General features: G+C 30.7%; 1 protein-coding gene across 1 annotated transcript in view; it reads right to left on the bottom strand.

Annotated features, from left to right (window-relative positions):
• The window catches only part of LOC125861251 (receptor-like protein 9DC3), a 129713-nt gene that overhangs the window by 85990 nt on the left and 30057 nt on the right, over positions 1-13666 (bottom strand). The window contains exon 4 of the mRNA XM_049541193.1: positions 31-799. Coding sequence (XP_049397150.1) covers positions 31-799 — 769 coding nt within the window. The remainder of the gene's footprint in view (positions 1-30; positions 800-13666) is intronic.

The raw sequence follows: 13666 nt of genomic DNA on the forward strand, positions 1-13666 counted from the left end.
TTGATTAATATTTAAATACATAGTAACAAGTCTTCCTATATTCCCCAACTCACTTGGAATCGAACCAGAAAGGTTGTTAGCAAAGAGAGACAAAAGATACAACTCATTCAAATTCCCCAAAGAAGTAGGAATAGAACCACTAAGAAAATTAGTAGAGAAATCTAAATAACTAAGAGTCCTTAGGTAACCTATTTCTTCAGGAATGGAGCCAGAAAGGTTATTCTGATAAAGGAACAGAACAGAAAGGTTGGTCAAATTTCCCAATGAAGCAGGAATAACACCACTTAGAGAATTCTTAGCCAAAACTAGTTGACTAAGAGACCTTAAATAACCTATTTCTTCAGGAATGGAGCCAGAAAGGTTATTCTCCTGAAGATACAGAATAGAAAGGCTGGTCAAATTTCCCAATAAAGCAGGAATAAAGCCTGAAAGATGATTCCCATTAAGAAACAAACTAGATAAGTTGGTCAAATTTCCCAATGAAGTAGGAATAGAACCATTAAGAGAATTAGTACCCAAATCTAGAGAAGTAAGAGACCTTAAATAACCTATTTCTGTAGGAATCGAGCCAGAAAGATTATTCTGATAAAGAGACAAAATAGACAAGTTGGTCAAATTACTCAATGAGGCAGGAATGGAACCATTTAAAAGGTTGTCATAGATGTTAATATTCTGGAGCTTTGCTAGTGAGCCGATTTGTAATGGGATTGTGCCTGAAATCATATTGGTGTGCAAGTCAAGATAGACAAGATTAGTGAGATTACTAATTTCAGGTGGGATAGTTCCAGAGAGATTATTCACACTAAGATCAACATAGAAAATCATAGAGTGCACCGATGACACGAGCACCTTGAATATCCAACTTGCTTACCCTACCATTTAAGCACATAACTCCATACCAATCCATGCATGCATTCGAACTTTGAGTCCATGAAGCCAATAAGGAATTCGTTTGGTTCTTGAAAGTTGCTTTCCATTTTAGGAGGGCAATTTCTTCCTCCTTGGAAGCAAAAGTAACCGTAAAGAGATAGAGAATGAGAAATTGAACTATTTTGGGAACCATGATCAAATATGTTGATAATATGCTATTTTCTTGGATTTTTTTTCTTTTGATGAACTTGTGTAGTGTACACATTTATTTATATTGTAGAGATCTTTTTTTAAATTGCTAGTCAATGACAAGTCAGTCTTATAATAATAATTATTATTATTTTAAAACAAAATTATCCTATTGGTGAATAGTTCGTTTAGTCAGATAAATCAATAGGGAAATATAATTCTCAAATTAGTCCAGCGTCATAAATACGATAAGTATCATTACTCTTCTGTAAAATAATAATAATTTTGAAATATTGATCTTTTCTAATAGAAATGATTTTAAAAATCAAACTCCCTTCCCACAACTTTGAATAATAATCAAATTCCTCCATTTATCTTATGCATTGTCCATTTTATTCTTGTTATATCACATATATCTAATACCTCTTTGTATTATTATATAATTTATTTTTAATCTTGGTATTTATAAATTTTTCTTTAAGTTCACTAATATTACAAGTAGAATAATATTTTAATGAATTTGTCACAAAATATAATATTAATTTTATGACCAGTATTCCAATATAATATTCAATAATTTAGAAATAATCCAAGTTTTTTTTAAAAAAAGAAAGAACTGTGCAAATAATTTATTTTAGCTAATAAAAGTACTAGTTGTGGCAATGCTATTTGAGTGCTTTCCACTTAGTTGAAGTTTCATTTTCTTGTCCTTAAAAGAAAAAAACACACCTAATTTAAGTCGAGAAAAAGACTATTTATGTATGAATAATGGAAATTTTGTTGTTTCTCAAGTTATTCCACAAAAAAAGCTACAACACAAAGTCTTTAAATTGAATATTTGATATAAACATCAATTGCGGATGAGGTTTTACTTATTATTTTTTAAAAAAAATTTACATTTGATTTTAATGAATACACTGTATATGATTGATCAACTTCTATTTTACTACACCTAAGACTACTACTCCATAATTGAATGGAAACACAGCCTATAAAAAAAAATTCTCACTTTTCAAATACTAAAAACATTTCTTTAAAAAGACTCACCACTGATGCTGCTGAACTGAAGATCGGGAACCGATCTAAGTGTGATCCGGATGCTGAGAACCTAAACCTACATCACGAGAAGATGTAGCGCACGTATGCATCAGTACTTGAAAGGTACTGAGCATGCAGGATAGAGTAAAGCTGAAATAACACATAACTGAACAAAGCATACTGAGCAATGATATAATTTGAACATGATATAGATACTGAAAATACTAAATACTGAGCTAACTGAATGCAATGACCAAATTTATAACATGCTGAGACTGAATACTGATTGTACTGAAATATGGTCAATGCAATAAAGTCTGACTGAACTCTGGGAGCTACTGATAACCGACATAAAACCACATGAGCTAAATGTGGAGTCTGATGTATACGCCCCATCGAGAGGATCCAATATACCCTGCCAAAGGTATAGAGGCATACTGGCGTGATCACTAAACTGATGTTGCCCACAGAGGGGACTTACACCTACGTGGCACGTAGTTCTGGGACTATATGGGTACGCTGAACCCTAGTCCAACTCGGTATTATGTTACTCCCAATGAATTAAGTGGTTCACTGGTTATGACTGAATTTCTGTAAATACTGGATAGCTCGAAACTGAACATGCAAACTGAGAATGCAACAATTAATCTGACAATGATGCATTCATAAACTGAGGCATGTATAACTGAATATATTATGACTGAAATACTGAATAGTTCAAAATACTGACAGTAGATACTCATACTTGAAAATTCCTTTTTAGAAAACAATTCAACTATGATCATTGATGACTTGGGAAGTCATACTGCATAAACATTGATGATATATCTAGACACCATACTATTCATACATTGATGACCTACTCAATTGTCATACTAATCATGTTTTAGAAGCTCTTTCTCAAAACTCATCTTAACTTTCTCAAAAACTCAGTTTAAAACTCAAGTGTTGTCTTAAAGAAAAGTTTCTCATGATTTATAACTCAAAATAGGATTTATTCTGAAATATACTGATAATGTGACATAAAACTGGAGCATGTATATCTCAATAACTGAAATATCTGACCTAGCATGTGTAATTCAAGAACTAATGAAATACATAACTAGGTTCTGAAATTTATGTAAGAAACTGAGCAATAACATGATAATCTGATTTGGAACATTTAAATAACTAATTCATGATGATCTGTTGAAATTCTAGAAACCCTAGGTCTGTTCATAATCATGGAATCAAGAATCTGACTGAATTCTAGGGACCTAATGGGCGAAAAGAATCCACTAGTGAAATCCCACATACCTGGTGATGAATTCCACGGAGAAATCTTTCGATTTCGGGGTTGGAACTGAAGAAAACTTGTTGCGTTCTTGAACTAGGCTTCTTGACCTTTTTCTCCTCTCTTGCTTCTAATTTTCTAAGTTTTGTTTAATGATTTTGACTAAGGTAAGTTCTAGTTATGTTTCTAGGCTTAAACTGACTAAAACCTCATGATTTAGGGTTTAAACGACATATCTAAGGGGTTAAACGAAATAGAAAAAGACCAAAAGACCCCTGAATTAACTGATGTCGGAGTGACTGACGGACGGGACTGACGGGCCGTCATTCAATCGACGGCCCATTGATCGGGTCCGTAGGTCGAGTCTACCCGATAGGGCTTCACTAAAAGGAGCATAACTTTTTACTCGGAGGTCGGATTTTAGCAAACTCGGTGGAGTTGGAAAGACAATTCAATTATCTATCTAACCATAGGTCATGGGACACATAATTAATTTTGTGCTAAAAGTTATGACCATCTGAAGTTGACCCATCAATAATTTTCAGCTAACTGGCTGTTGACCCTAACTTACGGTTCATGCTGGTCGACTGTAGTTTGTGTCAGAGGTTGGGTAAGGGAAGTCTCGATCCACGGACACAGACCACGGACCGTGGTCTGATCTACGGACCGTGGGTCTGTCCGTGAGTCGGGACTTAGCCAATTTTCTAAGCTGGTTTGGGGAGGGGTTACAGTGGTGAACCACGGACCACCAGCATGGGCCTTGGTTTGACCTACGGTCTGTGGATGGCAACCGTGGGTTGCACCTGCAACTTCTCAAAATCTGCATTTTGGTCTGTTTCGGATACGGGGTGTTACATGTATATTCCTTAACCACGCGTACTTGAGGAAAATAATTCTGATGATATAATAATTATTTTTTTGCTTAGTATATACATTAGTATGTAATGTTCCAATATATAAAGATAAAATGAATCATTTCTTTTTTATTTAACAATTTTTTTTGTGATGTAGATATATGCTTCTGAATATTTTTTTAAAAAATTATTAAACTTCTCAAGAGTTGGAGAATTGTTACGATTTGTTATTTTGATGCTCAAGATAAAAGAATGACTTTATTTATCAATCCTACTTATTAATTAAGATTGTGAAGATGTTTGTTTCAAAATAGTTATTACTATATAAACATTCCCCTTTTGTTTTACTGATTTACTATTTCTTAATATTTAAGTATTTTTCGACGAAGAAAAGTTTATATGATTTGTAATAACGCTAGTTGAAGTTTGTATTAGTTTAATTTTCATTGTAGTCTAAATTCATTTGTTTTTGTTAACAATTTCTCTTGTAATGTAGATATATGCTTCTGAATATCTTTTTCCAAAATTATTAAACTTCTCAAGAGTTAGAGAATTGTCATGATTTATTTTTTAATTCCCTAGACAAAAGAAGGACTTTCTCTATCAATGTTACTCGTGTGATTTAGATTGTTAGGAAGTTTGCTTCAAAATAGTTATTACTATATAAACATTGACCTTTTGTTTTACTGATTTACTATTTTTTAATATTTCAGTATTTTCGACGAAGAAAGTTCATATGACTTGTAATAATGCCAGTTAAAGTTTGTATTAGTTTAATTTTTATTGTAGTCTAAATTCATTTGTTTTTGTTAACAATTTTTCTTATGATATAATGTCACGACCCAAATTGAGTCATGAGTGGCACCCACACTTAACCTCCTAAGTGGGCGAACCAAGAAATCTAAACCCCAACACATACCAATAATTCAACTACGAATAACAACAATAACGCGGAAGCTCCAAACTTATTATAGTAACCAATCAAATAAACCTCTAAAGTCTATTACATATTATCCCCAAAATCTGAAAGTCATCACATCAAGGACATCTAATCTCTAAATACTAAGTCTAAGAGTATCAAAGACACCGAAATAAAACAATTTGTGTCCAAAAACTATAGACATCAAGTCATGAACAAGAGAATCCAACACAAGCTCGAATGCATAGCTCACCCTTAAACTTGATATGCTGAGACTGGCTAGAGCTGAGGGCGAGTCAAATTCGCTGGTACACTCGCTGCACTCCATAAAAGGAAAACAAAGAAAAATACAAGTAGGGATCAGTACGGGGCAACATGTACTGAGTAGGTATCATCGGCCAACCCAAAATAGAAACTAATATACAATGAATAATAGTATAAAGTAAACTATAGCACTTAGCAGGTGATAAGAAACAACAACATGAACAAGTGACAGTTAAAGCAAGTACGTAATCAATCACAATATCAAGGACACACACGAGGACTCATGCCTCCACATCACACTCGTTTGGGAAATGCGTTCATTGAGATTGAGTACATTAATTAATTCAATAACTTTTTCCTTTAATGTTACTGTGTCGGAACGTGACACTCCTATCCAATTATACCGTGTCAGAACGTGACACTACGATCCAATAATACCGTGTCGGAACGTGACACTCCGATCCAAAAATACCGTGTCGGAACGTGACACTCCGATCCAAAAATACCGTGTCGGAACGTGACACTCCGATCCAATAATATTATTAATTTATCATTTATTATCACCACTTTTCAATTCATTAATAATATTACATCATGCCTTCTTTATTCAAGGCATCACTTCGATAGAGAGGTTTTCAGATTATAAATCTCACGGTCTCAGGATTTTAGACCAATCACAAACCACACAACCAAGCTACACAATCACACAATCAAGTACATAGAGAACTTCACAGTATCATTCAATGCATATCAATCGCTATTAAGAGTTTATCTATCAAATAGAATAAACCATAACCTACCTCCACCGAAGAACTGGTGTCAAGCAAGCTACTTTCCCAATACTTTACCATTCCTCGATGCCTCCAAACCTTTTTAATCTATCAAGTATACATAATTTGTAAGTTAACGAGTCTATAGACACTCATATATGTCTATCCTTGACCCCAAATACTCACCCAACTCTATAATTAATTTCCTAAAGTTCAATCTTGAGGTTAAGTCTTAATTTCTCCAATTATCATAACTTTAATGGAATTTAAATAATTCGATACACACAATACTTAACTACCTATCTCAATATATCAAAATATAATTTATAATGTCAGAATAAAATATTAATATATAAAGATGGAAGCCACTGGTCACGAAACCAGTGGCATACGGACTAACAACGACCCAAGCTACACGTGAACCATAACACCTGCATACATGGAATATGCAGAAACTTACCACCTTATTGTATCCTAATTTTCCACTAACATTAACACACGAGATTTCTGTAGTAATCTTTAGGCAATCATTAGGTAGTTATTAATTTCAGAATTTATCCCCATATTTAATTCTTTATTAGGTATATAAGTATATATGTTATGTCCCTCCTATTCTCTTATAACGACCAAATATACAATTCATCCATTCCATTTATTCGATGCCATAGCAGTACAATATTCGTTCCAAATTAGATTGTAATTTACAAAGAAACGTACCAGTAGAAAGACCCACGACTGAGTTTGATGTAGCCGCTTTCTCTTCTCAAACCCTTATTCTTTCTACAAAATATTTACTCCCTAATTATTATATAAGACAAACTATAAAAGTGTGAAGGTAACCCACTATTAAGTTTAATGTTATTTTCCTTAACAACCAACTAAATAACTTATAAAAACTACCCCATTAAATTCATAAATGTAGTTACGAATAGTCCAAAATACCCATTTAGAGTCCATCGGAAAGTATTTTATGAAATAAAAAGCTCTAGTACTCAAAACGACCAAATGGGTCGTTACATGTAGATATATGTTTCTGAATATCTTTTTCCAAAATTATTACACTTTTCTAGAGTTAGAGAATTGTCATGAATTATTTTTTTGATGCTCAATAAAAAAGAATGACCTTATTTATCAATGCTACTTATATGATTTATATTGTCATGAAGTTTGGTTCAAAATAGTTATTTACTAATTTTGTTTTACTAATTTTTCAAAGGGTTGTGAGTTTTCAATTATTTGTGACTTTTTTCAAAGGGTTGTGAGTTTTCGATGAGTTGTAACTTTCCAAAGGGATATTACTTCTCGGAAAGGTCATGACTTTTAAGATAAGACACAAAATACACTTGTTCATACTACCCTTTGTTGACTATATATAAATAGAGGGGTTTCCTCTCATTTTTCAACCACAACTTTTTTTAATCTTCTACTCTTCTTCTGCTTATTTTATTTTAAAATTTTCGTGTGATTTATTGTCGTTGAGTGAGTTCGAAGTTCAATAGAATATGAGGTACCACTATTCTGATGAAGTAAATTGTTCTATCCTAAAAGGGTATATTCCTTAAGCTCGAGTATTTGAGGAAAATAATTCTGATGATATAATAATTATTCTTTTCTTAGTATATACATTAGTATGTCATTTTCCAATATATGAAGTTAACATGACGTAGTCTAAATTAATTTCTTTCTTTTAACAATTTCTCTTGTGATGTAGATATATGCTTTTGAATATCATTTTAACAAATTATTTAACTTCTTAAGAGTTGGAGGATTGTCACGATTTGTTATTTTGATGCTCAAGATAAAATAATGACTTTATTTATCAATGCTACTTATGTGATTTAGATTGTCAAGAAGTTTGCTTCAAAATAGTTATGACTATATAAATATTGCCCTTTTGTTTTACTGATTTATTATTTCTTAATATTTAAGTAATTTTCTATGAAGAAAAGTTTATATGACTTGTAATAACGACAGTTGAAGTTTGTAATAGTTTAATTTTTCGTGTAGTCTAAATTCATTTGTTTTTGTTAACAATTTCACTTGTAATGTAGAAATATGCTTCTGAATATCTTTTTCCAAAATTATTAAACTTCTCAAGAGTTAGAGAATTGTCATGATTTGTTTTTTGATGCCCAAGACAAAAGAAGGACTTTATTTATTAATGTTATTCATGTGATTTAGATTGTTAGGAAGTTTACTATTTCTTAATATTTCAGTATTTTCGACAAAGAAAGTTCATATGACTTGTAATAATGTCAGTTGAAGTTTGTATTAGTTTAATTTTTATTGTAGTCTAAATTTATTTGTTTTTGTTAACAATTTTTCTTGTGATGTAGATATATATTTATGAATATCTTTACCCAAAATTATTAAACTTTTCAAGAATTAGAAAATTGTCATGATTTGTTTTTTTGATGCTCAATAAAAAAGAATGACTTTAATTATCAATGCTACTTATGTGATTTATATTGTCAGGAAGTTTGCTTCAAAATGGTTATTACTATGTAAATATTTCCCTTTTGTTTTACTAATATAGTATTTCTTAGTTTTTATCATTTCTTAATAGCTAATTTTTATGAGATAAATTGTGATATAATAATTCTGATGATATAATAATTATTTTTTTGCTTAGTATATACATTAGTATGTAATTTTCCAATATATGAAGTTAACATGATGTAGTCTAAATTCATTTCTTCTTTTTTTACCAATTTCTCTTGTGATATAGATATATGCTTCTGAATATCTTTTTCAAAAATTATTAGACTTTTCAAGAGTTAGAGAATTGTCATGATTTATCTCATAAAAATTAGCTATTAAATAAATAATAAAAACTAGCTAATTATCAAACCTTATTAATCAAATCTTCACTTAAATTTTATGAATTGATAATCACGTGCAACGCACGTGTCGAAAAACTAGTTACCTTAAAAGCATAAACTCCTAACTTGAATATTAAATTACTATAATATCCTTAACTTAAGTTGTGACTTATGAGTTGTAACTTTACTGATAAGCGGTGATTTTTTTCAAAGGGTTGTGATTATTCAATGAGTTGTGACTTTTCTAATAAGTTGTGACTTTTTCCAAAGGGTTGTGATTTTTCAATGAGTTGTGACGTTGTGACTTCTTGGAAAGGTCATTACTTTTCAGATAAGACACAAAAAATACGTGTTCATACTACCCTTCATTGAATATAAATAGAGGGGGGTTTCCTCTCATTTTTCAACCACAATTTTTTTTTATCTTCTAGTCTTCTTCTTCGTGCATTTTAAAAAATTTCGTGTGATTTATTATCATTTAGTTTGTTCGTAGTTTAGCTGAATATGAGGTATCACTATTCTGATGAAGTAAATTGTTCTATCCTAAGAGAGTATTCTAAAACCTTGAGTACTTGAGGAAAATAAATTCTGATGATATAATAATTATTTTTTTACTTAGTATATACACGAGTATGTAATGTTCCAATATATGAAGTTAACATGATGTAGTTTGAATTCATTTATTTTTGTTAACAATTTCTCTTGTGATGTAGATATATGCTTTTGACTATCTTTTTTTAAAAAATATTAAACTTCTCAAGAGTTAGAGAATTGTCACGATTTGTTTTTTGATGCTCAATACAAAATAATAACTTTATTTATCAATGCTACTTATGTGATTTAGATTGTTAGTAAGTTTGCTTCAAAATAGTTATTACTATGTAAACAATGCCCTTTTGTTTTACTAATTTACCATTTCCTAATATTTCAGTATTTTCAATGAAGAAAAATTCATGTGACTTGTAATAACGCCAGTTGAAGTTTGTATAAGTTTAATTTTTATGGTAGTATAAATTCATTAGTTTTTGTTAACAATTTCTCTTGTGATGTAGATATATGCTTCTGAATAGCTTTTTCCAAAATTATTAAACTTCTGAGTTAGAGAGTTGTCATGATTTGGTTTTTGATGCACAAGACAAAAGAATGACTTTATTAATCAATGCTACTTATGTGATTTAGATTGTCAGAAAGTTTGCTTCAAAATATTTATTACTATATAAACTATGCCCTTTTGCTTTACTGATTTACTATTTCTTAATATTTCAGTATTTTCAATGAAGAAAAATTCATGTGACTTGTAATAACGCCAGTTGAAGTTTGTATAAGTTTAATTTTTATTGTAGTATAAATTCATTAGTTTTTGTTAACAATTTCTCTTGTGATGTAGATATATGTTTCTGAATATCTTTTCCCAAAATTATTAAACTTCTCAAGAGTTAGAGAATTGTCATGATTTATTTTTTTGATGCTCAAGACAAAAGAATGACTTTATTTATCAATGCTACTTATGTGATTTAGATTATTAGTAAGTTTGCTTCAAAATAGTTATTACTATGTAAACAATGCCCTTTTGTTTTACTAATTTACCATTTCTTAATATTTCAGTATTTTCAACGAAGAAAAGTTCAGATGACTTCTAACAACGCCAGTTAAAGTATGTATTCGTTTAATTTTTATTATTTATTTAATAGCTAATTTTTATGAGATATATATTTTCATTAAATATGTGAGCAAGAGCAGATACAACTTTGAGTGACTTCTTGTTTCGTATTGAAAATGGAGAAGAAATCACAATAAAGGATAATTTAATAGCACTTCCAGAACAAATGACTATCCGACTAAGACATTACTGTTGTGAAGATTCAATTATGTAAATATACAGTTAAATTATTATACACTATTTCAAGGGAAAGTGTTTTTCATGACATAACATAACTAACAACCCAAATTGTTAAGTCCAACAGAATTATTTGCAAACAAATATTGTAACAACAAATTTATAATATAACCTTTGCCCATACACGTGTTACAACACAACACAAAGTTGTGTGACATGTCACTAAGTATGGCGAACTGAATAAAAAAATACAAAGTCATATTATGTACAACTGAAATACACATTATCAATAAACTTCTCCATGTATAGGGATGTCAAGACTTGGCATACACGTCGAATGCACGGCCATCTCACATTACCATACACCTTTGCCCATTAACAAAATATTTCACAAACATACATGACTTCCAACAATCACATCATGGACAGTCACCAACGACCATCCACCAACAAACGTACCTACTCGCTAACCTCTCTTTAAAACAAACCAGTGCAGATTCAACAACAAACAAACTGTCGGTATCACAAAAAACATCCAAAATTCACCAATAAATGAATAGTTATGCCCTGTTACTGCCTTAGAATATTAGACCTTCCAACTCGCGTTTGCGAAATTCAATAACAGATCTTCAAATGGTCCTGAAACACTCCCAGCAGCGCCACATGGGTTGTCAAACACAACAAGACAATATGTGCCTACTACTTTATACGATCCCACATCTCAAAAAATAGATCTCCCTGCAAAAGTCAAATAATAATAATATATCCTTGTACTTGCAAAGAAACAGTTCCCATAGAGAAGTTCGCACTTGCGATTAAAACACTGCCACAGCGGCAAACAGGCTGCAGTGAAGCCCTAAGTTGATTGTGACAAATAGAGTAGGAATACATTTTAATAGATGAATCAACCTCAAGACGAGGGTAACCACGTGCAACGCGCGTGCGGTAAACCTAGTATATATATATATATATATATATATAACACAATTCACATATACTAATTTTTTTTTCAAAAAGTGACAATTTTTTTAAAACTTTTATTGGATAAGTTTTCGTTTTGAAAATAATCTCACTAAATATAATAGTAGGTTGTTAGGGATAATGATGGAGCAGGGCAGAGTAGGTTTGAGGCTATGCGGAGTGAGGCAGGTTGAAGTGGAATTTTGTTTCAAAACTAATGTGGGGGGGGGGGGGGGGGGTTTGCGGGTATTAGGGGTGTTCGTGGTTCGATTATTGATTAAAACCAAAACCAAACCAATCTAGTTGATTTTTTAAATTTCTAAAACCAAACCAAGCTAAACGGAAAAAAAAACCGTCGGTTTGGTTATTGTCTGTTTGGTTCGGTTTTTTTGGTTTATTTGGTTTGAAAGTAATAATTTTTTTGAGGATGTACGTATCTCGATAGACACAAACACCTAGTACATGAATAATCCACAGAAAAATTACTGTCGGTTCAATTAAACAATACTAGAATTATCATTACACGAACAAAGTGATTCAATTAAGAGAAAGTATGACTATTTTATGTGAAGTAGGGTAGTTAAAGACTAAAATGAATTTTGATGGACTTGGACTTAGGATTGTTATAGTTGGGCTAAAGTGTTGGGTTTGAGAAAATAGTAAAGTTAAAAACTTAAGTTAAATAAAATTTTACAAAATATTTATATTTTATTTATGAGTAACATATAAATAATTATAAAATTTATATATCTAAAAAATTGGTTCGATTGGGTTATTTTTGGGTTTTTTATTTAGTAAAACCAAAACCAAACCAAATTGTATTGGTTTTCAAAATTTAAAACCAAACCTAACCTAACCAAACCAAATATCGATTTTTTTTAATCGATTTGGTTCAGATTGCGGTTCGATTTGGTTTTTTAATTAACCATAACCATGAACATTTTTGGAGGGTATATGTAATTATAAGCGGGTTCAAACTGAATTTTAATTTTTACATGTTATAAAAGTGATAGAGCATTATTTATTAAGATAATTTCTTTAAAGCTACTAAAATATTGAAGATAATAAATGAAAATGGTTCAATAAAAAATAATATAATTTTTTACATGTTTTCCAATTGACCTCTAAAATAATAATTTTTTAAGTCATTATCTATTAAATTAATACAACTTAATGACAAAATGAATTTATTTTTATGAATTTTATTTTTAGTATCAAACTTAATAAGAAAAAGAAAACATTTTAAAAATTATGCGATGCTGATTGAAAATGAAAAAAATTATTACACGGACGGATTAAATATTTTGCAGGTTAAGCTCAACTCGCCCCACCCAATAGCCATCCCTACAACTTGTCCAAGTTTGAACTCACGGCCCTCACACAACAATTGACACACTTTACTAATTGAACTGCGTGCCCTTTATATCAAAAGGTAACACTATATTGTATATTATCTTTCATCTTTTGTCTTTTAATATATATATATATATATATATATATATATATATATATATATTGTAAGTTTTTCCGATAAAGCAATGTCCCGTGACACCCTTTGGGCCTTCCTAGATCCACCCCTGATTAGTATCTTGTTTGGTAAGCATTAGTTATATACTCTGGGGTCATTTGGTTGGATGTATACGAATAATGTTGAATATAGTTTATTAATAATGTATGCATTCATAATGTTTGTATTTGTAATACTTGCCTTAATTATACTGAGATTATTTCTTATGTAGTGTTTGGTTTGGTGTGTTAATAATTAATAAAAGGAAAAATCACACCATATACACATTTAAGAGACAATATTGCGGGTTTTAAACATACTCTTAAAAAATTCTTACTTATAACAGTTTATTTACAGGTTATA

The sequence above is a fragment of the Solanum stenotomum genome, chromosome 4 (assembly GCF_019186545.1).
Source record: "Solanum stenotomum isolate F172 chromosome 4, ASM1918654v1, whole genome shotgun sequence".
In the NCBI taxonomy this organism is placed as follows: Eukaryota; Viridiplantae; Streptophyta; class Magnoliopsida; order Solanales; family Solanaceae; genus Solanum; species Solanum stenotomum.